At 43.1% G+C, this 23686-nt stretch overlaps 1 protein-coding gene across 22 annotated transcripts in view; it reads left to right on the forward strand.

The window, feature by feature from the left end:
* The window catches only part of MAP4K4 (mitogen-activated protein kinase kinase kinase kinase 4), a gene marked incomplete at its 3' end in the record, with an annotated part of 163957 nt that overhangs the window by 100177 nt on the left and 40094 nt on the right, over window positions 1–23686 (forward strand). For all 22 annotated transcript variants that reach the window (XM_080614249.1, XM_080614267.1, XM_080614260.1 and 19 more), the window contains exons 4-12: window positions 2136–2261; window positions 3068–3178; window positions 5984–6074; window positions 7594–7724; window positions 11271–11325; window positions 16950–17028; window positions 18985–19160; window positions 19827–19899; window positions 20368–20578. In XM_080614249.1, the coding sequence (XP_080470375.1) occupies window positions 2136–2261; window positions 3068–3178; window positions 5984–6074; window positions 7594–7724; window positions 11271–11325; window positions 16950–17028; window positions 18985–19160; window positions 19827–19899; window positions 20368–20578 (1053 nt within the window). The remainder of the gene's footprint in view (window positions 1–2135; window positions 2262–3067; window positions 3179–5983; window positions 6075–7593; window positions 7725–11270; window positions 11326–16949; window positions 17029–18984; window positions 19161–19826; window positions 19900–20367; window positions 20579–23686) is intronic.

Here is a 23686-nt window from a genome sequence, read left to right on the forward strand (position 1 = left end):
GCAGGTGCTTTGACACAGCCACAAGGAGAAGCTGGAAGAGCAGTAATTGCCTGCAGTCTTCTGGGTCTGTGTGCACCTTTCTTGTTGTTGTTTGGTTTTTTTGGGGGGAGTGTTTGTTTTATTATCTTATTTTTCAGAAATAGATCCTGTCTAAGCATTGCCATTTTGGCTGCTGTTACAATACGTAAACATGAAGAACCTTTAGGACATCCCGCCCATTGTATTGTAAACTGTATTGTGTTCGTGTGCTGAGGGTAGGAAGTCATTTTCATATGAAAATCTTAGTACAAAGTAGCAGATTAATCCAGTTACGCATATTAACCCATCAGCAATTAGGTCCCAAACCAGTAAGTTCAATAAAGCTCCCCTTACAGTTGTTGGGGTTTTTTTTTTGCCTAAATTCAAAGTTCAGTGTGGTAGTTTTGAGCATAAGCATGTATTCATATGGTCTAAATACATAACAGAATCACACAAAGCCAAGGACACCAGAAGCAGCTGAGGAAGCACTGAATTAGCTTTTGGCTCAAAAAGCTGTTCTGATAACACTTTCTCCCAGGGCTGCTGTTCAGTGGGAACTTTGATTTACAAGATTATTTTACTATTTTGTTCAGTGTTCCAGAAATACACAGCATTTTACTTAAAGATGCGTCATGAGAAGATTTAAGAATAGTTCATCCCTGGTGCATTTTGGGAATTTTCTCATAATAATTTACGAGTAAGCACTGCATCCCACTGTTAGTGTATGTAAAATAACTGTTTGCTTTGTAGTATAGCATGTTTTCTTCTGATAAAGCCAGGGCTACTAGTGTGTATAAATAGTTAACATGTACTTAGTATTAACATCTGCATAAGTCATGAATAGGATATTTGATTGCTAGCATGGTAACAAATTGCAAGGAAGTTTAAGGCTTAAAATTTTCTCATGTAATCAGCTTTGACATTACAGGATAATCAAAATATTGATGCTACCCTTTCCATCAACCAGCCACCCTAGGGAACAGGGGTTTCGGTTTCTTCCTGGAATCAGCTTAAGGTAGACATTTTCACCCTGGATATCCAAGGCTAGAAAACTGTGGAGCGAATAAAGATTGTGCCTAAAGGGGTAAACCCAGCTGCCTTTTCATTCATTGCCTTAAGAGGTGCTAGATGAAGGCTCCCACTGTCTAGGTGTGGTAAGAGAGCTGGGGGTACAATGGTGTCATCTTACTCGGTATCCACTGGCAGCCTGCTTAGACATCACCTCAAAGCAGGTGTGGATCCTTCCATGCAACACATCCTACTGTCACTTCAAAACTGGATTGTGGGTGTTTTTAAGGAGTGGTTGCATAGTGTTGCCCATTTCAGCTCTTTGAAGGAGTGACCTCCTTTCACCCGGGCTGCTCTCTGCTTGGCACCTCTCTGAGGTGGGGGGAGCCAAGGGAAATCCTTCCTCTGCCTTTGTGTCCCAGCATCCTGTTTACTGCCCTGGCTCCTGGCCCTCTCTTCCTGATGCACTTGCTCTTCCTCCATGGAGGCAGATGGAGGAGGTGGAAACTTGTGCACAAGGCGAATGCCTTGTCCACGCAGGGAGGGGAATTCCTGATCTCCACCTCTGCTTTCCTGTGCCAACCTCATGCTCGCACCAAGGGGGGGACCCTGCGGTCCCCACCGTGGGGGGACTCCACTCAAGAGGGCATGCTTTGGTGTCCAGCTGCATTAAGCCACTGTTCTGGCTTTTAAATAGAAGTGGTTACAAGTTTAAAAATCCAAGGAGGAAAAAATTAGGAAGATGGAAATAATGTTCATCTATCATAAATTCACAGATTTTTCCACTTTCCTAGTTCTCTGGCCTGCTAGCTATATATTTGTTTAAGGTATTACAAGCATAGGGGTTTTAAACAGATCCTGTCTTGCTCCATTATTGTATAAAGTCCAGTGCATCCTTCATTGCTTTTTTTTCAGTATTAAAAACTTGGGAAAGTAAAGGTCTGGTTTAGACCATCTCAGTAAACAGAATTTTGATGAATGTCTGCTGAGCATGATGCTGGTATAAATTGAACTTTAAAAGAATCTGCTTTTGTGAAAGAAAAGAAGAAATAAAAATGCATGTGGTGTGTTAAACATGCTTTTTGTGGTTTATTTTTTTTCCCCCAAAGGATGAAGAAGAAGAAATCAAACTGGAGATTAATATGCTAAAGAAATATTCTCATCATAGAAATATTGCAACTTATTATGGTGCTTTCATTAAGAAGAGTCCTCCAGGACATGATGACCAACTGTGGGTAAGCAGATATTTCTCAAGCATGGTCGTAATTTTTTTCCCTTTTGGATATAGTTTGAAGATGACAGATATATCACGTTATGGAAAGACAAACTAATAGAATTTGGTGCTTGCCTGAACACATAGATAACTGAATCACATAGGCTAATCATGCATCCTTACGAGGATGGCTGAACCAAGATTCACTGCTATTAGCAATGGATTTGTTCGTTAAGTAACTTCTCCCCCCGTTTCCCAGATGGATAGTAACATGTTTCGTGGGAGCAAGGCAGATGAACTGAGCAGTAAGAATGTGTGGCTGTTAAAAAAAGGCTGCACTGGAGAATTGTACCCATTACGTTTCTCATCCCACTTCATCTACACCCTCTAGAGTATTGAAGTTTGGGCTTGAAATGGCAGGGTACAGACATCAGTGTATGTTCTTCCATAAATAAATGTGAGTTAAAGAATAAGATGTGTTGCAATGGTGTGATCAGTTTGATTCCTTCAGCATTGGATGTGCTCTTACTGCTGTTGCTGCTAATGCATTTCGCATAGCTGAGCAAATCCAGATTCCCAGCATTAAATTACAGTGATTAAATCAGTCCTTGAAAATGTGGTAACTAATGTGAGACATATTCCATATACGTCTAACACACACTGGAGACATTTGGTTTGAATCCGTTTTCCAGGCAGAGATGTAAAATAAATGATACTCTCTGCTTCATGACGGTTTCCCAAATCAGTGGTGCAACCTGATCATTTTGCTTCACTAGACAGCTGGGAACTGTGTTTAATGTTGGTTGCATGCTGATATTTGTTTTGCAGCTTGTTATGGAGTTTTGTGGAGCCGGCTCCATCACAGACCTTGTGAAGAACACGAAAGGGAATACTCTGAAAGAAGACTGGATAGCATATATCTCCAGAGAGATTCTCCGGGTAAGGAAAATAGTCTGCTCCACTTGAAAATACAGAAACACTCTTACAGAGATGTAACCTAGCTTGAGGTTCTGCAAGAAGCTGTTTCTGATCAATCCCGTTAGCTTGGAGAGTACTTGGGAGTAGATAGATGTCTGCTCCACATCATTTAAGTCAGTATGAGTTGTACTGTATTGTAACAGCAGCCTGGCAGAAAATAGCAATTTTCAGTCAAGAGAAGTCAAGGGGAAGAACCAGTGACCTTACCTATTGTAGAAGCTGTGAAACAGCTGCCATAAGACACTGTTTTTGAGAAGCTTAAGGTTGTAACAGCATCGTAACACAATAGGGTGTGGAATGGTCTTTTCCAAATGTGCTTTCAGCCATAAATCACTGCTCCTAATCAAGTCTGTGAAGGAAGGGGGTTGTTGTCCCAGGCCAGCAGTCAGGGTTTCTGTACTGCCATGAGCTCCCATACTGTGGATTCCTGCAGTCTATCTAGAGCAAGCAGCTACGCTGTACGTGGCTGTGCACTGTGTAGTGCTAGCAGACGGCACTGTGAAAGTTTCGCAGGAAGAGGGTTGCCACTTAACCAGTTTTTCTAAAACTGAAGCTTTACGTGATTACTCTTTGCATTTAATTTCCAGTTGGTAGACTTTAAGTGCTTTTTGAATTGTCATTTGTTTGCTGCGCTAAGTAGATCTGGTATGGTTTTCCTCGTGCTTCTTTGTAAAACAAATTGCCTCCTACCCAGACCACTATGCAGTATGTTTGTTCAGTTGCCTCATCGTAAATGAAGTTCTGAAGAGCTTTATGTTAAAGGAAACCACCACTGGCTCTTGCATAAATCAATGCTGCTGTGGTCTGTGTTGCACATTTGCTCTGCCTTGGCAATTTCTAAGATGGTGAGGGTGGGACATGTATGATTCCAGTCTCTTGCTGCAATTCCAAATGCTAGGGGAGTCCAGCTGCTGGTGTTTGGGCTGGTTGTTTATGAGGGAGAAGAAGAGTTGAATACCTACTGATAGTTATATTTAAAATCAAATAGATAGCGTGCTTTAATACAAGGAAAGCTAACTTCTGCAGGACTACTCCTATGCTTAATTTGAGAACTGTGTCACCTTGGAGGTATTGCATGCTATGTTGCATTCAGCCTGGGTTCTCCTTATGTAAAGTAGTTAACGATCACTAAGAGGGAAAAATGATTTACCTCAGAGAAGAGTTAGGTGAAAGCTGTTTTCTCATTCCTGTGAGAGATTAGCAAAAGGAGCCTTCATTGCTTGCCAGAAGGAACTGGAATATCTGGAAAGAAGGAATGTTAAACTCACATTGCTGTGAGACATTGCAAAACCTGAATCGACACCGAATTTGTCATAGAGGAGACAGGTTGTGTAACAGAAAGTTAAAAGGAGCTAAAGTGCCAAAGATCGGTGCAGGTAGAGACAGAGGTGAGGGTTGACCCAGTTGGAGGGGCCTGGGGGCTGCAGGAGTACAGAGACATGCTCCTCTGTCTCATGCCAGCGCTTTGCAAACACAAATGTGTTTTTCAGTAAGGCTAGATGGTACTCTGGAGAGAACAGACGATTATCTCTCTGGCTGGGTCGGTGTAGCACAAGGCTTTAAAAAGTATCCTGTGTGAAGCTGTGGAAAAGCCTGCATTCCTGTGAAAAATAAGACCACGCTTAGCATTAGCAGCCAGCGAAGGGTCTTGGGGACACGAGCTGTTCACTTGATCTGCTCGTGACATGTGTGGGGAGGAGCTGAGCATGGTGGGTTTTTTTGTCACGCTCATTAACTCTTTTAAAAAAAGAAAATAGCCCAATGGTTATGTAGGCAAACTGGTAAATGATCATTTAATGAAGAACATGTGTTAGGAAATATTTCTCTACAGCAACCACTACTCTTTAACCTCTTGCAGCTGTAAAGGTTCTATTTCTTTATTTTTCATAAAACATTAAAAGCCTATGAGGGCAACACGAACAGGCAAGACGATCCCACTGGAGACTACAATTTTCCGAGCAGAGAGCTGAGGAGAAACCAAAATACAGGCAGTTGCTAAGAGGGTTGCCTGTTGTTCTCCCAAATTACATTAGAGAGTAAAATGCAACATATGTCTTCCCCAGCCCTCCCTCCACATGGCTAACGCTCTGGGGCATGCATCCAGGTGCTGTCTCAACAAAAAGCACCGTATGCCAGGAGGTTTTGTTTCCTTTGGAAAGTAGAAAGCTCATACTTCTTTTTTTTATTCCTTTTGCATGTGTTTTGGAACAGTTAATCGGGCTTCGTGGCCAGAACTGCAGCTTTGCAGCAGAGCTTTTGTTTGTCATCAGTTGTCCCTTGTCCTCAAGCATAACTGCCAGTCCATCACCCCTCCATACCCTTTTTGGGGGTGCATATATGCATGTTCATGCTGCCTCCTTTCTTCCTTCGCTCCCCTTCCCTGGACTAAATTCTGGGTGACCCTGTGTGTACCGGATGTCAGTGATGTACACTGACGCTGATGCCATTTACAGTGTCAGTGTGTTTCTGGAAGCTGAACTTTTCTTCATGCAGCAGCTGAGAGGTGTTTGCACAGTGCAGATGTTGGGCTGTGTTTAGGTACAGTGTGTATGTGACCTGGGGCTTCTGCCTGTGCTCCATAACCAAAAGCTATGCGGGTGGTGTGCTACTACAAAGGTTCCCGTGGGTCCCATTGCATCCAACCACTGAGCAAGAGCCCAAGACCCCATGCTATGGACTTTGGGGGTGCTGGGAATAGGTAGCCTGTTGCTAAACACAAAACCTAATTCTCAACATCCTCTCCTTCCTTTCTTCTCTTTAATGTAGGGGTTGGCACATCTTCATGCCCATCATGTGATTCACAGGGATATCAAAGGGCAAAATGTGTTGTTAACAGAGAATGCAGAAGTGAAACTCGGTAAGTAGGCATGCACGTCCACTTCCGCATTCATTCAGCCTTTGCTTTTATCATGTTTCCAAATCAAGTTCATCTTTTAAAAGCCCTGCAACATGTTCTGTAGCGTGAGTGCTCTGTCACTGCTCCTATGTGGATTGAGGACCTGCATGTATTTCCTCCTGCTTCAGGAAGATGGAGTGCAGGTTGTTGTATTTCATTAGATGAGATTGGCTTTCATGCCAGAATCAGTGTGGGGATCATTTTATTTCCCCCACCAAGCTGTGTGTGACTTGTGTTCATTCTGATTACCTTTATTCTGGACTTGGGAAGTCACTTGAGTGTCTGTTCTATCTGACTTTAATAGCACCTACTGTTCAGGTTCTAGACACAAAAATACGATCAGGACAGCACTCTCAAGAGGTATCAAACTTAAAACACAGTTCCAGCTCTGACATGCCTGCCGAAAACCACGCACATCCCTGGACTCCTCCTCTTTCCTTTCCAAGTGGACATACTCTTTTTAGTTCCTCCTTAATCTGTCTCTTCCAGTTACTGCACACTTTAACCTTCTGAGTTTGTATCACACTGCACTAGCCACCTTTCTTTTGGTTAAATATAGAGCCATGCTGAAGCTCTCCCACCCAGCCCACATCCCTTCTGTTTTGTATTACACCCTCCTGCAGTACAAGGCATGGGAAGACGTCCTGGCTGCTGGAGAAGGAAGCTCTCAGGAGAGCTTTCCTCCTTTTGGTCCAAAGCAGAGCACAGTAGCTCCCAAACCGTTGCTCCCACTGAACTCATCTACACAAGTTTGTCAGTGTCACCCAGCTGATGGATGCAGTGAAGCTGAGACAGCCCTCGTAGAGCAGAAGCGGTTATTACTATAAAAAGACATATATCACTGTGGTTGTGAACAGGAAGAAAACACCCTTGCAATGTAATTGCCTTGTAGTGAAACGGGCATCTGTTCTGCAACCTATGTGTGTATGTGTGTGTGGTTAAAGTCAGCACCTCTTGAATAAGCCTCACCTTCTGCTCTGTGCATTAGAGCAGAGAGCAGGTCCCTGAGCAATAGATTTTTTTTGCTGTCCAGTTTTAGAGCAGAAAAGGTGGACAGCCAAAAGGGAGATATGTTCATGCATATTGTTTTCTCATAGCATAAGAGGTACCTCTGGGAAGCAGCTCCTTCTGTATAGGTAAAGGTGCTTGGCTTCACCATTTGGGAAGGGACTAGCCCTTCCTCAGCCTCCCGGGCAGTATTTTTGCAGCTGTATGCTCCCTTCTGCACAGGCAGGCCGGTGAGAGGTGCAGGAGAGGTGGTCATATACTGCTGTGTCCCTTGATGCTTGCAGTCCAGGCACATTGCATGTGAACCACAAGGGCTTGGCTGCCTCACTATTAGTCATCATATTTCTCCTCAGCATGGTTCTCCCATGTGGCACATCCACAGGGTTTTATTTCCAACTCACCTTGCAGAAGTAATCGTTGCATTATTTTTCCCTTCTCATTTTATTTTATTTTACTCTTTTCCCACCCGCAGTGGATTTCGGTGTGAGCGCTCAGCTGGACAGGACAGTTGGCAGGAGAAACACTTTTATTGGAACTCCGTACTGGATGGCTCCAGAAGTTATTGCCTGTGATGAAAATCCAGATGCTACATATGATTACAGAGTAAGAGAGTCCTGTTCACAGGAAAAAAAAAACAAAAAACCCCAACAAACCAACATACAAAACCTATGCAGTTGCAGTATGAACATCCTTGAATGATAGCAGTTTCTGAGACTTCTTATGCTTGGTAGGAGTGACACTGTTTCGTGTGTAGGTAAATTCTTACTACAGGAGTACAAGGTATGGGTACTGTCGAATTGTGACCTTTAACAGTTGCTGTAACTTGTATTATCATATCTTTGAAACATAAAGAGCATAGAACTTCAGTGTGCTGTAGGTGGTCAGAGAAGGCAAAAAAGAGTTTAACTGGAAACACTCGTGTTCTCAATTTGCATAATGATTGTACCTTAAATTGTGTTAGACTGTGTCCCAGTTATTGTAGTAACCCAGAAGAATGCGTTTTAGGTGTTGCCTTAAATAGAACCACCGTCTGGAGAGCCAGTGAAGTACAGAAGGACCTCTTTAAACTGTGCCTGTTCCTCATTTCAGGATACATATACATGTTGATAAAAAATTATCCATTGCAACATTTCTCAGCAAATAATTTTTAATGTAGTTTGCTGCAAACAAAAGATTCAGTTACAGCAAAGCCAGTAATTGGCTTGATGGTATTTGTGCCACCATTAAGAATGTTATGTATGTGTATTTGAAGTTAAATTTCTCTAGTGAAAGCATATTGTAATCTTAAAAATTCTTCTCAGCTAGCTTTAATGAAAGCACAAGGAAAGAAGAAGTGCGAAAATACTCTTCGAAAAAAAGATCTTGGACTAATGCAGTTGTTCAGACTTCTAACCAAGGGCAGCTAAGATACCAGCCTGTGATTAAGGCCTTACAATGACTTTTAGAGCTGAATATCAATTAAATGAATTTGCTGAGATTGATAGTGCTGTTAGCTATCAGTATGTTTGTGTATGCCTATTAAAAAAAGCCAGATTATTTGAATTGGTGTGTTTGTACCTTTTGACTGAAATTGATCAAATTGATCCTATTTTGCTTGATTTAATCACTTTTTACATCCATCAGCACATTGTACTAAAGATAATGCTTTATGTCTTTGCAGATGGAGTTATTAGGTAGGAAGGGTGGCTATTAAATTATCTAGTAAAGGAGAAGAACTTTCTTCAGCATTTGTTAATGCAGTGATGTGAAAAATAACTCCCCATGCCTCTGAAGACACCTGTTTATTGTTTCTGGTGGGGCCTGTACGGCTCTCTCCTCAAAAAACCTCATGGTTGAAGGATTTTGTAAGATCATGAGTCTGTGCAGTTTAGCTTAAATGGCTAGATTGGACCAAGACGAAAGTGCCTTGCTGGATCAGAAAAGGCAATCATTAGAAATACTTCTCTGCTTGTAGTAAAAGAGCTTATTTGCTCATTAGTTCTGAGTAATTTTTTAAAACATCACTATTATGACCAGAAATGAAGGCTGTTTCGGTCAACAACAGCTCTCTTTCAGCAAAAGCTTTCCTGGGGAGATTATTCCAATGTCTGACTGATCTCATTGTGAAAAATTTTCCTCTTGTGTCTAGTCAGAATCTCCCCCAGAGTAACTTGTGCCCATTACCCCTTGTCATGTTCCATATGACTCTTGTAAAAAGGAGTCTTTAAATACTGGAACTTGGCGATAAGGTCTCTCTGAGCCTTCTTTTCTCAAGGCTGAACAAACCGAGCTCATTCAGTCTTTTCTCATACAGCAGGCTTCCAGTCCTTTGGTCATTTCAGTGTTCCTTCTTTGAACCCTTGTCAGCCTGTCCACATCTATTTTTGTATAGCAGGGACCAAAACTGAATGTGTTATTCCAGGTGTGACCTGACAAACACCGAGTAGAGTGGGATAAAGACTTCTTTATCTCTGCTGGTGATGCCTTTTTTGATGTCACCCAGCACCCTGTTGGCTTTCTTTGCTGAAGCAGCACACTGTTCACTTATATAGAGCTTGTTGTCCACCAAGACCCCAAGGTTCCTTTCCAAAGAGCTGCTCCCCAGCCAGGGAGATCACAGGCTGTGTTGCACTTCTGGATTGTGTATATCCGGGTACAAGACCTTATATTTGTCCTTCTTGAACTTCATAAGGTTCTTGTTAGTTCACTCTTCCAGCCTATCCAGGTCGTCCTGCAGGGTGGCTCTCCCTCCCAAAGTGTCCACTTCCCTACTCTATTTGGTATTATTGGCAAATTTCATCGGGGTACACTTGATCCCATAATCCAGGTCACTTATGAAGGTACCAAACAAAGCTGGGCTCAGTGATGATCCCTGGGAGACCTCACTGGTGATGGATTGCAAGCTGGGAAAGGAGCTGTTCACCACCACGCTCTCAATGCATCCTGGTAGCCAGTTCCTCACTAACTGCACTGACCACTCGTCAGGACCATAATGTATCAATTTCTGTAGTAGGAGGTTGTGGGAAACCGGATAGAAAGCCTTGGACGAATCCAGGTAGACAATGTCCACCATTCGCCCCACATCAACTGAGCAGGTTACTTTGTCATAGAAGGCAGTCAGGTTTGTCAAGCACAATTTGCCCCTGATGTATCCATGCTGGCTTTTCCCAGTCGTTTGCTTCATTTGACTTATAATAGCCCCTAGGAGGTTTCTCTCCATCACTTTTCTGGAAACTGAAGTAAGACTGATGGGCCTATAATTTATTGGATCCTCCTTTAAGGCCTTCTGGTAGATTGGGGTGACATTTGCTTTCCTCCATTTCTCTGGGATGACCTTCAATCTCCACAACTTCTCAAAGATTATGGGAGAGTGGCCTTGCAAAGACATGAGCCAGCTCTTTTAACACCCTTGGACACACACTGTCAGAGCCCACCTATGTGTAGGGGTCAAGCTCCTGCAATAGCTCATATACCAACTCTTCCTTCACTGATGGTGGATCTGTGTTTGCATCAGCCTGGAGTTTAGTTCCCCAGGCCTTGGGCCCAACAGTGCTGATAAACACAGAGGTGAAGAAAGTGTTGAGAACCTCTGCGTTTAAAGTTTTCTTGGTGACTGAATTCACCTTGCCTGTTCAACAGCGGGCCAGTATTTTTCTTCTGCTTCTGCTTGTTATTTATGTACCTGAATCATAGAATCAACTAGGTTGGAGAAGATATTTAAGATCATCAAGTCCAACATTTCTTGTAGTTTTTGGCATCTCTGGCCAATTTCAATTCTAGCTGAACTTGTGCTTTTCAAACTGCATCTCTGCAAACCCTGACAATGCTTTTGTTCAGTCCTTCGTAAGCAAGGGAATATTAAAAAATCTGTTGTCTCATAGAGTTAGATTTCAGGTAAAATATATTTTTCATTGCCATAATGTGAAAGTATTTTCAATGTGTTATTTGAAAGGGTTGTTTGCATACTCTGTAGGGATACGCACGGGCATTTCTGCATATATATATATGTATTATATGAAAAGTATGACGCTGTTACAAGAAAAATGTAGCTTGTATTGTTTAAATAGCTGTGGTATTTGGTTTCGGTCTCACCTACAGGGCCTCTGTAAATAGTACTGTCTGAATGGGTAAATCCACCTACTAACATATGGTGTCTCTCTTTTTATGCAGAGTGACCTTTGGTCATGCGGCATTACAGCCATAGAGATGGCAGAAGGAGCTCCCCGTAAGTAATACATATGCTGCTCCAGTGGGCTGATTAAGACTGAAACATATACTTGGGAGATGCTGGTTGTAATCTAAGCCTAGTTTTGAGGTTTCCAAAAGTATCCTCATGTTATTTCTGTTCTCTTTGGTTTTGCCTGCCATATAAAAATAAAATCCCATAAATAGCAATACTTTCGATAAAGATAGGATTGTGTTTAAGCACTTGCAGTGCAGACTGGAGTAATATAATTTCTATAGCAGGAATATTGGAAGCTAATCCAGTGTCAGACTTCCTTCCTATGGGTAGTATATTGTGTTTTGGAGTTGTGTCCCAATTTTTGTATGGCCTGGCCTGGGATGCTGAAACCTCAGCCAGGGAGAGGGGCAGCAGGGCCTCGAGAAAACCGACCTTAATGAAAAAAGCATCTGTAGTAATTGCTTCTGTGTCAGTTTTCTGTTGGTCTGGGTAATGCTAACATTGCTTCTCCTTTTGTTTCCACTCGTCAGTGGGTGGCGTTGATCCTCACTGACATGACTCAAACTATAAATCCGCCTTCAACACAAAGTGTTGGACTTAATGCTCCCTGCTTAAGAATCCTTATCTGTTGTTAGGGGTATTTTTGAGAGAGAAACCTGGAAACCAAGAATGCACAATTTCTAATAGCTTGTTTTCTGAATAATATAGCTTATTCTTTCTAAATGTGAAGGCAGACAGCAGATACGTGCAAGGAGGGCAGAAAGATTTAAAAAGAAATTAGGCATGATGTTTTGACATTTAATGATAATTTTTATGGAAGTCCTTACTGAGCCGTTGCTGCCCTCACTCGCAGCTGGAGCTCTGTATTTAAAAATAACAGCCTAAGGAACCTAAGATTCAGTTAATTAATTTTTTTCTACACATAAGCAGCTACCACCACCACACAACAGCCTAGCTTGAAACCTTTGTCTTTGAAATAATCAAGTTGAAATGAAGTATTGATATTTTCTTAGCTAAAATATGGACATTTCATTACAGCTGCTGCCTGATCTTGTTGTTGTTAATGTGAAATTTATAAATCCAATCATAACACTCTTGTTCTGATTCATGTTTTAGGAGGTGTAATGGTTTTGTTTGGTTTTTTTAATCCTTAATTGCACATTTGCGTGAATGCCCATGTGAGAGCTGCTCCCTGGACACCTCAGCCAGCGCTGTATTAACAGTGTTTGAGCTACCACTTGACCTCCTTTTTGCCATACGTTTTTGTTTAGTGCATCGGGTTGACTGGATGGCTTTCAATGAGAAGCTGTGTCCATGGGTTTTGTACTCCTGGATTTGAACAATAATATTTTTTAATTTCCAAACCAAAGCAGAGCTTTGCCCCAGTTTGTGTAAAAACACAGGGACTTGGGGCGGATGGTGAAAGAGTCTGGGGCTCAAGTGATCTTCTCCTCAGTTCTTCCATCTTCCGGTGATGATGTGGGATTGTATGGGAAAATTCAGTCCGTAAACAATTGGCTACGAGACTGGTGCTTTAGGCAGGGCTTTGGGTTCTTTGATAACAGCTGGTTTTATAAGGCTCCAGTCTGGATGATGGCATGTGGGAAAGGTTTAACTCACAGAGGCAAAAGGATGCTGGGGCATGAATTAGCAGGGCTCATTTGGAGAGCTTTAAACTAGATTCGAAGGGGGATGGGGTTGTAACTGGGCTTGCCCCAGTGGGGCAGCAGTCTAGGATTGATGAAGACCGGGAGGCCTCCTATAATGCTAGGGTGAAATTGGTGAGCTCAGCTCCCTCCTTGAAATGCCTATACACCAATGCGTGCAGCATGGGAAATAAGCAGGAGGAGTTGGAGACCTGTGTTAAGTCAGGAGATTATGATCTGGTGGCAATTACAGAGACGTGGTGGGACAGCTCACATGACTGGGATATACTCATGGAGGGCTATGTCCTTTTCAGGAAAGACAGGCCAGCCAGGCGGGGTGGTGGGGTTGCTCTTTATGTGCGAGAGCAGCTACAATGTACTGAGCTCTGTCCAGGAACAGGGGATGAGCGAGTTGAGAGTCTGTGGGTGAGAATTAAGGGGCAGGCTGGCAGGGGCGATACTGTTGTGGGTGTCTGTTACAGGCCACCAGATCAGGGTGAGGAAGTTGATGAGGCCTTCTACAAGCAGCTGAGAGCGGCCTCACAGTCACAGGCCGTGGTCGTCGTGGGGGATTTTAACTTCCCTGATGTTTGCTGGAAGGACTACTCAGCAACCCAGCCACAGTCCAGGAGGTTCCTCCAGTGTATGGATGATAACTTCCTCATGCAAATGGTGGATCAGCCAACCAGGAGAGGAGCGCTGCTGGATCTCATCCTCACTAACAAGGAGGGGCTGGTCGAAGCAGTAAGGGTTGAGGGCTGCCTTGGTTGCAGCGACCACGAGATGGTGGAATTCAGGATCTTGTGTGGTAGGACCAGTACAATAGCAAGTAGAATTGCAACCCTGGACTTCAGCAGGGCAAACTTTGGCCTTTTCAGGCAATTGCTAGGGGAAGTCCCATGGGCAAGGCTGCTTGAAGGTAAAGGGGCCCAAGATAGTTGGTTGGCATTCAAGAATTGCTTATTCCAAGCTCAAGAGCTGAGCATCCCGACACGTAGGAAGTCAAGGAAGAGGGCCAGGAGACCTGCGTGGCTGAATAAGGAACTGCTGGGTATGCTCAAGTGGAAGAGGAGAGTTTACAGGTCATGGAAGGAGGGGCTGGCCACTCGGGAGGAATATAAGGCTGCTGCTAGGGGATGTAGGAAGGCAGCTAGGATGGCTAAGGCCTCCTTAGAATTAAATCTGGCCAGAGGGGTCAAGGACAACAGAAAGAGCTTTTTCAAATACATAGCTGATAAAACTAATACCAGAGGCAAGGTTGGCCCACTGGTGAACGGGATGGGTGCCCTGGTGACAGAAGATACTGAGATGGCAGAGTTATTGAATGCCTTCTTTGTGTCAGTCTACTCTGTTGGAGGCAGTCCTGAAGAACCCTGTACTCCTGAGACCTCAGATGAAGTCAGGTCACTGGAGCGGTTTGCCTTAGTCCATGAGGAATGGGTTAGGGACCAGTTGAGCAATCTGGACATCCATAAATCCATGGGTCCAGATGGGATGCACCCGCGGGTGTTGAGGGAACTGGCGGAAGTCATTGCTAGACCACTCTCCATCATCTTTACCAAGTCTTGGGAAACGGGAGAGGTGCCTGAGGACTGGAGGAAAGCAAATGTCACTCCAGTCTTCAAAAAAGGCAAGAAGGAGGACCCGGGTAACTATAGACCGGTCAGCCTCACCTCCATCCCTGGGAAAGTGATGGAACACCTTATCCTTGATGCCATCTTAAGGCATGTCAAGGATAAGAGGGTTATGAAGGGCAGTCAACATGGCTTTACCAAGGGGAAGTCATGCTTGACCAACCTCCTAGCCTTTTATGAGGAAATAACATTGTGGATGGATGATGGCAGAGCGGTGGATGTGGTCTACCTTGACTTCAGCAAAGCATTTGACACAGTCTCCCACAGCATCCTCATAGCTAAATTGAGGAAGTGTGGCCTGGATGATCAGGTAGTGAGATGGACTGCGAACTGGCTGAAGGACAGAAGCCAGAGAGTTGTAATCTATGGGGCGGAGTCCAGTTGGAGGCCTGTATCTAGTGGAGTGCCTCAAGGGTCAGTATTGGGACCAGTATTATTTAATATATTCATCAATGATTTAGATGAGGGAATTGAGTGTACTATCAGCAAGTTTGCTGATGACACTAAGCTGGGAGGAGTGGCTGACACGCCAGAAGGCTGTGCTGCCATCCAGCGGGACCTGGACAGGCTGGAGAGTTGGGCAGGGAGAAACTTGATGAAATATAACAAGGGAAAGTGTAGAGTCCTGCATCTGGGCAGGAACAACCCCAGGTTCCAGTATAGGTTGGGGAACGACCTGTTAGAGAGTAGTGTAGGGGAGAGGGACCTGGGGGTCCTAGTGGACAGCAGGATGACCATGAGCCAACACTGTGCCCTTGTGGCCAGGAAGGCCAATGGCATCCTGGGGTGTATTAGAAGGGGGGTGGTCAGTAGGTCGAGAGAGGTCCTCCTTCCCCTCTACTCGGCCCTGGTGAGACCGCATCTGGAATATTGTGTCCAGTTCTGGGCCCCTCAGTTCAAGAAGGACAGGGACCTGCTGGAGAGAGTCCAGCGCAGGGCGACTAAGATGATTAAGGGAGTGGAGCATCTCCCTTATGAGGAAAGGCTGAGGGAGCTGGGTCTCTATAGTTTGGAGAAGAGGAGACTGCGGGGGGACCTTATTAGTGTATATAAATATATAAAGGGGGAGTGTCATGAGGATGGAGCCAGGCTCTTCTCAATGGCAAACTATGATAAGACAAGGGGTAATGGGTATAAACTGGAACACAAGAGGTTCCACTTAAACTTGAGAAGAAACTTCTTCTCAGTGAGGGTGACAGAACACTGGAATGGGCTGCCCAGGGAGGTTGTGGAGTCTCCTTCTTTGGAGACATTCAAAACCCGCCTGGACACATTCCTGTGTAACCTTATCTAGGTGTTCCTGCTCTGGCAGGGGGATTGGACTAGATGATCTCTTGAGGTCCCTTCCAATCTCTAACATACTGTGATACTGTGATACTGTGGTATTTGAGAAGTAAGCAAGGATCCAGTGTGAATTCTGAACAGCTCTTGCCTTGGTCTGTCCTCTGGCATGTGGGCTGTCCCTCCTTCTCTGGTGGCAGCTGAAGAGTTCATCTCTAAGCTTGGTGGTCTGATGGGATCCCAAGGCATCCAAGGGGCTTCTCTGCCAAGGTTGTGACCCCTTACTTCTCAATCCAGAATCCTCTTCACATCAGTCTGTTTCTCCTGAATTTCTGTTGTGTGGAAAACGTTACCTCTTCCTCCAGTGATTGTTCAGGCTGAGGCTGATGCTGAAAGAGGTCAAGCATAGAAAGATGGTAAAAGCCAGAGGATTTGCTTCTAGTGACTTTTCTTGGTCAGCCTCTCCCTGCTCTCTTGTTTCCCTGTGTTGGCTCTGCCATGGTGCTTTGCTGTGGAGCGGAACCGTCCTTAAGGCAGAGAACCCAGACTCCCACTGTCTGCTGAAACAAATGTGACTTCTTTTGACAAAAGGAATGGGTTTACATTTCAGTTCTGTGGGGAATCCTTTTTTTGATATAAACCCTCCCATACTTCAAAACTGTCAGGCCTCAGAGTAAAGAAAATCTCCAAGTCTGGATAGTAAAAATGAGGCATCGTCCATAATGGGAGAGAAGGGAAGTTTGTAAGAAACAGTAACTGTGTCATTCTTTCCTTCTGCTGTCATCATCTCCCAATATTTTATTGACTGGAACATAAGTTAGATGACTTGGGGCTGGAGGAAGGCCATGCACAGATGTTCCCATCATGGTTGATTCTGAAGGTTAATCCATGCCTCAATCTCTTTCTCTTTTTGGAGCCACCCTTGGCACATTGAGCTGTGGAATTGTCATTTCGAGCTAATTCCATTTAGCTGTGTTGCTCTCTGTGTCTGCTGCATGTGTGGTCAGGATAGTGGGAATGGTTGTGGAAGCTAAAGCCATAGTATTGAAAAAGCAACTAAGCCAACATCTGTATATTCTGTTTTGTTTTGTTTTCTTTCCTTCAGCTCTTTGTGACATGCATCCCATGAGGGCACTCTTTCTGATACCCAGGAACCCTCCGCCGCGGTTAAAATCCAAGAAATGGTATGTGTTAGTTTATATTATTTTTTTTGTGGCCCTTTTTGTAACGTAATGTGTTCTTGTGTCTCGTTGCATGCTGTTTTGTTCCCACTTCCAGAGAACCATAGAGCAATTTAAGTTATCAGAAATCACTCTGTTATCTTCTGTGCCGCTGAATCAAAGCATGAAATAAAAAAGCATACATTGTTTATTTAGTTCTGTTTGTCCCAGAGAAATTTTGTCTTGAATTGTGTGAAAATAAAAACCAAGCTTTTTTTCTTGACAAAGCAGCATCTGTATTAAAGTGATAAATGGATCCATATTTTAAAAGATAAACTCCGGCAGCACTCTTAATATGCAGTATGTTTTCTCAGATGTATTGTAACACAGAAACAGAACAGTACTATAGTGTTTTAGTTGCTAAGTTGAAAGGAGCTATTAAAACTAATGAAGGCTTTTATTATAATTATTGTAAACTATTGGAATTGAGTGTGTGCTTCTTGCCAGCTGAGAAAAATCCATTAGTATCGGAGGATTTCCTCCCAGTTACTGGTTACACTGGCACACATGAAACAGAAATACTCCCTAGAAAGAGGTTTCATATAGATTGAATGTGATCACAGGATGCTGTGATCGTGTCAAAATAATAAAGTGATTTGACTGCCTATTCAATATCAACATAATATAAACTTGGCTTGCTTGCTGGGCTTGGTCTTTGCTCAGATTGACTTATTTATGCACTTGCACTGTCAAGGCATCCCTCTCCCTCTCTCCTACTTGCTTTCTGCATATGTTAAAGTAATAGAGATGCATATGCAGTATTTGCATAAGCTTTTCATTAGCCTTTTTATTTAGAATAATAACACTTACAGTGTGAGGAATAAAAGAAAACAAAACAAACAACAAAGTTACCTTGAGTCTGGCCTCTTAGATTCCAGTAGGAAAGTGAAGTGATGGATGGAAACTGTTGTTTCTACACTTAACCATGGTAGTGGAAGTGTTTGCTGCCTAAGCACAGGAGCAGGTTGGGAGCACCTAGCAATCAAAAAGTGACTCTGGCCAAAGCCAGTGCTGCACTGACTCAACTATTGTGGTAGTGTGCTCATGGCAGGTTATGAGAAAATAGGCCCAATGATGAAAAGTGTGGGTTTGAGTATTTCCATTATTGGCATTTTGCAAGGTGGCTTGTTTGGTGACTTCTATCAGGAGGTCCTCTTTCAAGCGCTCAGATGAAGTGCAAGTTTAGGAAGGTGGTACTTCAGCTTAGCTAATTCCCATGCCATGTCAGTTTATGTGGCATGCAGTTCAGGTCAGTTCATGCCCTTAAATTGTGTCAGTGAGAATTTGTCCCCAAGTGCCTGTGTTGAACAGACAACACTGTTCAACACTTGCCTGTTGTTCTACGATGATTTTATGCATGGCTCTTTGGATAAAAAATAAAATAATCTTAAATGCTTGTAGTCCTATCTCAGTGAGCCCAAATGTGTACAAAAGCAGTGCAGTGCTGCTTGAGTCAGGGGAAATGTTGGACGCAGTTCTTGCGGCTTTCGGTACGGCTGCTCTGAAGCAGACGTGCCCTTAGATAGCATGGGCAGGTGGAGACACACCAGAGCTGCCCTGCCTGTGCTCCGAGCAAGCTGGATGCTACCCAGCAGAGCTGGGTTTGCATGATTTGCCTTTGCTAATAGATCCTGCCTTTCAGGGCTATTATGCCTTTGAAAGAAGGCACATCACTGTGGGGCTGTGCCTAAGTACTGCAGATATGTTGGCATCACCCTGTGTCCATCCAGCCCAGTGCTCAGCTGGAGCACACTCAGCTCTGTTTGGAGGCACACTTGCGGACAGCACTTGTACCATCCTCTGGGACACAGTGCTTTTTGAGGAAAGGAATTAGACTTTGAGAAAGAACAGAAAAAAAATGTTTGAGCTGAGTTTTACCTCTGACCTTGCTTTGTTTTGTTTTCTTTCCTGCATTCTCAGGTCAAAAAAGTTTTTCAGCTTTATAGAAGGTTGTCTAGTGAAGAATTACATGCAGCGACCTTCTACAGAACAACTCTTGAAGCACCCATTTATACGTGACCAACCAAATGAAAGGCAAGTCCGAATCCAGCTTAAGGACCATATAGACAGAACCAGGAAGAAGAGAGGAGAGAAAGGTATGCAGCTTCTAAAAATCAAGTACTGTGCTTGTTAAAAATATGTGGTTTTGTTCTACTTTGCATTCTAAATTCCCACCACTCGAAAAGCACCAAATAACCCAAAAAGGTTCTTTTTTAATTCATGTTTTGACTATCAGCAAACTTTTAGTTTTTGTTCTGTCCTCTACAGAGGACAATCAATTCAAGTGTCTTATTTTCAGATAAGTTAAATTTACTCACTTCTGGACCTCTTCCATATGAGCTTTAAGCAGTATTTAGGAGGATATTGGCATATATGGCCTTTCCCTTTTTGATCTATGGTAGGTTCATTCCTGAAATGATGCCATAAATCAGACTTGCAAGAAATAACCCATCACAAGAGCTATGGAGCAAATGTTCAGCCTGTTCTCTTTATTCAGGTGGTGCTGAGGTTCTCCAGGTGTCTTGTCTTACATGTACAACCTGGTGTCATTCAGGGAATTTGCTGAAAGTCTGCCACAAAGCGCTATGCTTCTCTACAAGTGTGGGAGGATGGGCTGGTATATGTAGAATAAGTTCTAGGGTCTGCAGTAGATCTTCTCTCTGAAGAGTATGGGAACTGGTTCACTAAGGCACTACTGCAACTCCCTGCTGTCCTAAAACTAAAGATAAGCACTCTCTAGGCCTTTGTTTCTTTCTCGGTAGATGAGACAGAGTATGAATATAGTGGAAGTGAGGAAGAAGAGGAGGAAGTGCCTGAACAAGAAGGAGAGCCAAGGTAATAATTACTTTTGGGAGGGCTCTGAGCAGACATGCCAAGTAAGTCTAAAGGTCTGTGACTATAAATCAGGAGCATGCTAAATTTCTGCCTCTTATTAAATGCACACATAAGCCACACAAACCACCCAAAGGGTTTGAATACCTATTCTGTGATGCTAAAGGTTTCAAAGCTCCCCCTTACATGGCTTAGATCCAGCGAGCTCTGGATGGAGGGAGATTTATGGCAAATATGGTTGGTCAGGGGCTCCACAGTGACAGAATTGGTCCTTATTTTGCTCGGCCTCATTTCACACCTTCCACTGAGAGCGTGTATTTGATATGCATCCTGTGTCTTTGCTCCGAAAGAAACGAGATTAAAATTTAACATCATGCTATATTTTATTAATGTTCCCCTGCCTTTGAAAAAGGTATTTAATGGCCCATCAGGCTTTATTGTACAGGAGCCTTTAACTTCCTCTTGTTGCAGTTCCATTGTCAATGTGCCTGGAGAATCAACCCTCCGACGTGATTTCCTGAGACTGCAGCAGGAAAACAAGGAACGGTCCGAGGCCCTTCGGAGACAGCAGCTGCTGCAGGAGCAGCAGCTCCGCGAGCAGGAGGAGTACAAGAGGCAGCTGTTGGCAGAGAGGCAGAAGCGCATTGAGCAGCAGAAGGAGCAAAGGAGACGGCTGGAAGAGGTAGAGACAGAAGGCTGGTGTTCAGAAGCCCCGCTTCCACTTACATTTCCTATTCCCATGCCCATTTGTAAAGAGTTCCCTGTAGCCCCAGCACATCTCAGGAAAGGAAGCAACATGTGCAAATCCAGTGGCAAACATAGAGCAAAGTACTTAAATCCATGTCTGGCTACTTGAGTAAAAAACACCTTCCAGAGAATTTGAATATGCAGCAGATCCTATGGAGGCAACAGGAGCCAGAGCTGAGTTCTTTGAAGGTATCTTGGGGGAGGCTCTGTCTCTGTCTCTGTTCCAGAGAAGAGGCAACATGTCTAGACTTCAGGTAGCTGTAGAGAAGGGGAGACATTAATTATTCCTAGGTGGATTTTTCTCAAGATTACTTTTTTAGGGGCCCATGACATGCTTTAAATTCCCCTTTAAAGATTTCTCCAACATCTGTGTTTGACACTCGTTCATAGGTAGGTAGAAGCCTAATTTTTAATGTATTATTCTCTCATGCATAGTAGCATGATAACTCTAAAAGCCACCTAGATTTCTAAATATCGTATATATAAATCAGTATTAAAATTATAATTCTACAAAAATTACAAATATGTAAATGATACTTCTGTGATATGATAAGTATGCAATTTGCATACACTACTGGAAGATAAAAGGAGTCTACATGTCCAATATTGTTCTGTCATACTTTTCACCTCCTCAGATCTCATGTGCGTTTATATATATGTAGATGGAATATGCAGTGTGAGCTTCAGAGGTAGGAGGATTTGAAAACAATTCTTCAGGCCAGAGCTGGGTATGACACAGAGCTGAAGTGAAACCAATCCTCTAGCTTCTCAGGAAGTGCAGGGTCACATTCCAGTTGTCCTTAAATGACCTCTTGCTTGAGTCTCTGTTTCAGCTCTTCACTTAGCAATGATGGAAAAGCTACACCCAGTCTAGTTTCCCAAATCCTGGTAATGTTTAGTGAGGATGCAGCCAGGACCAAATGTTGATTTGCATCCCGTGACGTGTTTACATAACAAATGATACAAAGTTCCAAATAGCTTTTCAGCTCAGATCATGCTCCTTATACCTCTTTTTCAACGTGCAAGGAGGTTTAGTGCTGCTGTAAGGAGGTACTGGTAGCAAAGACTCAGCTACACGTGAAGCCAGGAGGAGCAACAAGGGGGAGGCATATAACTGTTTCTCTTCTGTTTCTTCCCCACCCTTCTGAAATTGCCAAGATAAATATCATAGTGCTTCCAACTGTTTTTAGACTCTAACTCTTTAGAGACTTTTTTTTTTGGGGGGGAGGGGGTTGGGGAGAGCATATAATAAAAAGAGGCTAGGAAAATATGAAAATCAAACATTGATATTGTCAAAGGTGGGCAAAAGTTGACATACTCCTAAGACTGTGAATTTTTTTCTTAGTATGAGAGTCAGTGATTTATTTTAAATGCCCCTTTATCTCTGAGGTTCTGCTGGCAATACTTTTTTGGTGATGAAGGGGATTGCAATTAAATTATCTATGTCATTTGACTTTAATATAAAGTGCAACACTTAAAATCTGGAATTTCTTTTTAAAACAAAGGAGGTGCTGCTGCTGGCAGTGGAAACAAAGCAATGCACCTTCTGCTGCACAGGGTTGAACTTTATGGGGATGTTGCAGAAGTCATAATTTAGTGAACAATTAAAAAGAAAGGTCAATTACCTGAAAGTTACGTTTAAATAGTCCTGCTTTTGAAAATACAAAACAAAACTTCCACAGCCACAAGAAGGCATGTGATGTAGGTTGATGCATTGCTGAATAAGATTGCACAGTGAACTGTGTAAAGTTTGTAAGAGAAAAACTTTTACCTTTTATTCGGTCTGTAACCTGAGCCTGGTTCCCTTGGAGACATAAATATGAATGATGAGCTATAAGGTTTTCCTTTTGCAGGTGGTGGGGCAGTCTTATTGTTCTTAAAGTGAATTAAATAAAGGCTTGCATTTAGCTTTCAAAAAGCCCTACTTAATTCACTGGATCTTGTGCTGGAAAAAATGCATGATCCCAAGTGATTTTCAACAAAACAGCCAAAATGAGCTCTTTAATGTGGGGGAAGGGTGGTAGACACATATTTAGATAAACATCAGTGTTGTGACACAATTGAAGGCCAAAATATTGAAATGTTGTCACTTTGTCCTTAACTCACCCCCCCTACCCCGTTTTGATGAAGCCAGTAAACAATGAAGAGCTTAGTAATGTGAGTTAAGATTAGTGTCATACACTGAATCTCTGGGTTTCCATCACTTTGTTGATATTTTTACCAAGCCTTGCTTTCTTGCAGTGTTTCCTTGTGTTAAGTGTGTGTTTGGATATACCTGTTTAACATTCTTTGGGAAGAATTTTATGCATTAGATAATCTCCCTGGGCAAGTTGCTTATACTTCCCTCCCTTCTTCCCCACCTCCCCCACCACTTCCTAAATTAAAATTGAGGGCTTGTTCTTACAATGCTGGCACAGAGCCTAGACAGTTTTGACCGAGACTGCAACAGGAACGGTGTTTAGGACATCTGCCAAAATCTGTAATTCTCAGCAGTATTAGAGAAAAGATTATTTTTTTAAAGGCATATAGGTGACTTCTAAAACTCACTGTTACAGAAATCTTACAATTTGTGTATTACTGAGGAGGTGGAAATGATACATGGTCAAAGTATAGAAAATTACCTGAAATGTTTCAGGAAGGGGATTATTTATCCTCCCTCTGACCCCCCTTTTAAAAATCATACAAAGACTAGTTGCATAAATATCAGCCATATGGCATGTAAGTGTTTAGGTTAAGAAATCTGGCTGTTCTAAGCTGTGTCTGTGTTTCTGTTCAGCAACATGGAGACACCAGTTCTCAGTGTTACAGGTACTGAAAGGCATTTGAATTTGTACTTTGCAAACCTGAACCTGGTTAGGGAGAAATTCAGAATGAGCTGTGGTGGAATCCCATTCTGTGTGGACCTCCACAGTTCGGGATAACTTCATTAAATGGTGTGTTTCCCGGGTTATGAGAAACTAAGATGGATGTTTTTGAAGTGGTAGGTTATAGCTCCATTGGCAAGTAGTACAGTCCTGTAGAAGCAGATTTGTGGAGCACAGTA

This window comes from Psittacula echo (genome assembly GCF_963264785.1).
Source record: "Psittacula echo genome assembly, chromosome: 3".
NCBI classification, from domain to species: domain Eukaryota; kingdom Metazoa; phylum Chordata; class Aves; order Psittaciformes; family Psittacidae; genus Psittacula; species Psittacula echo.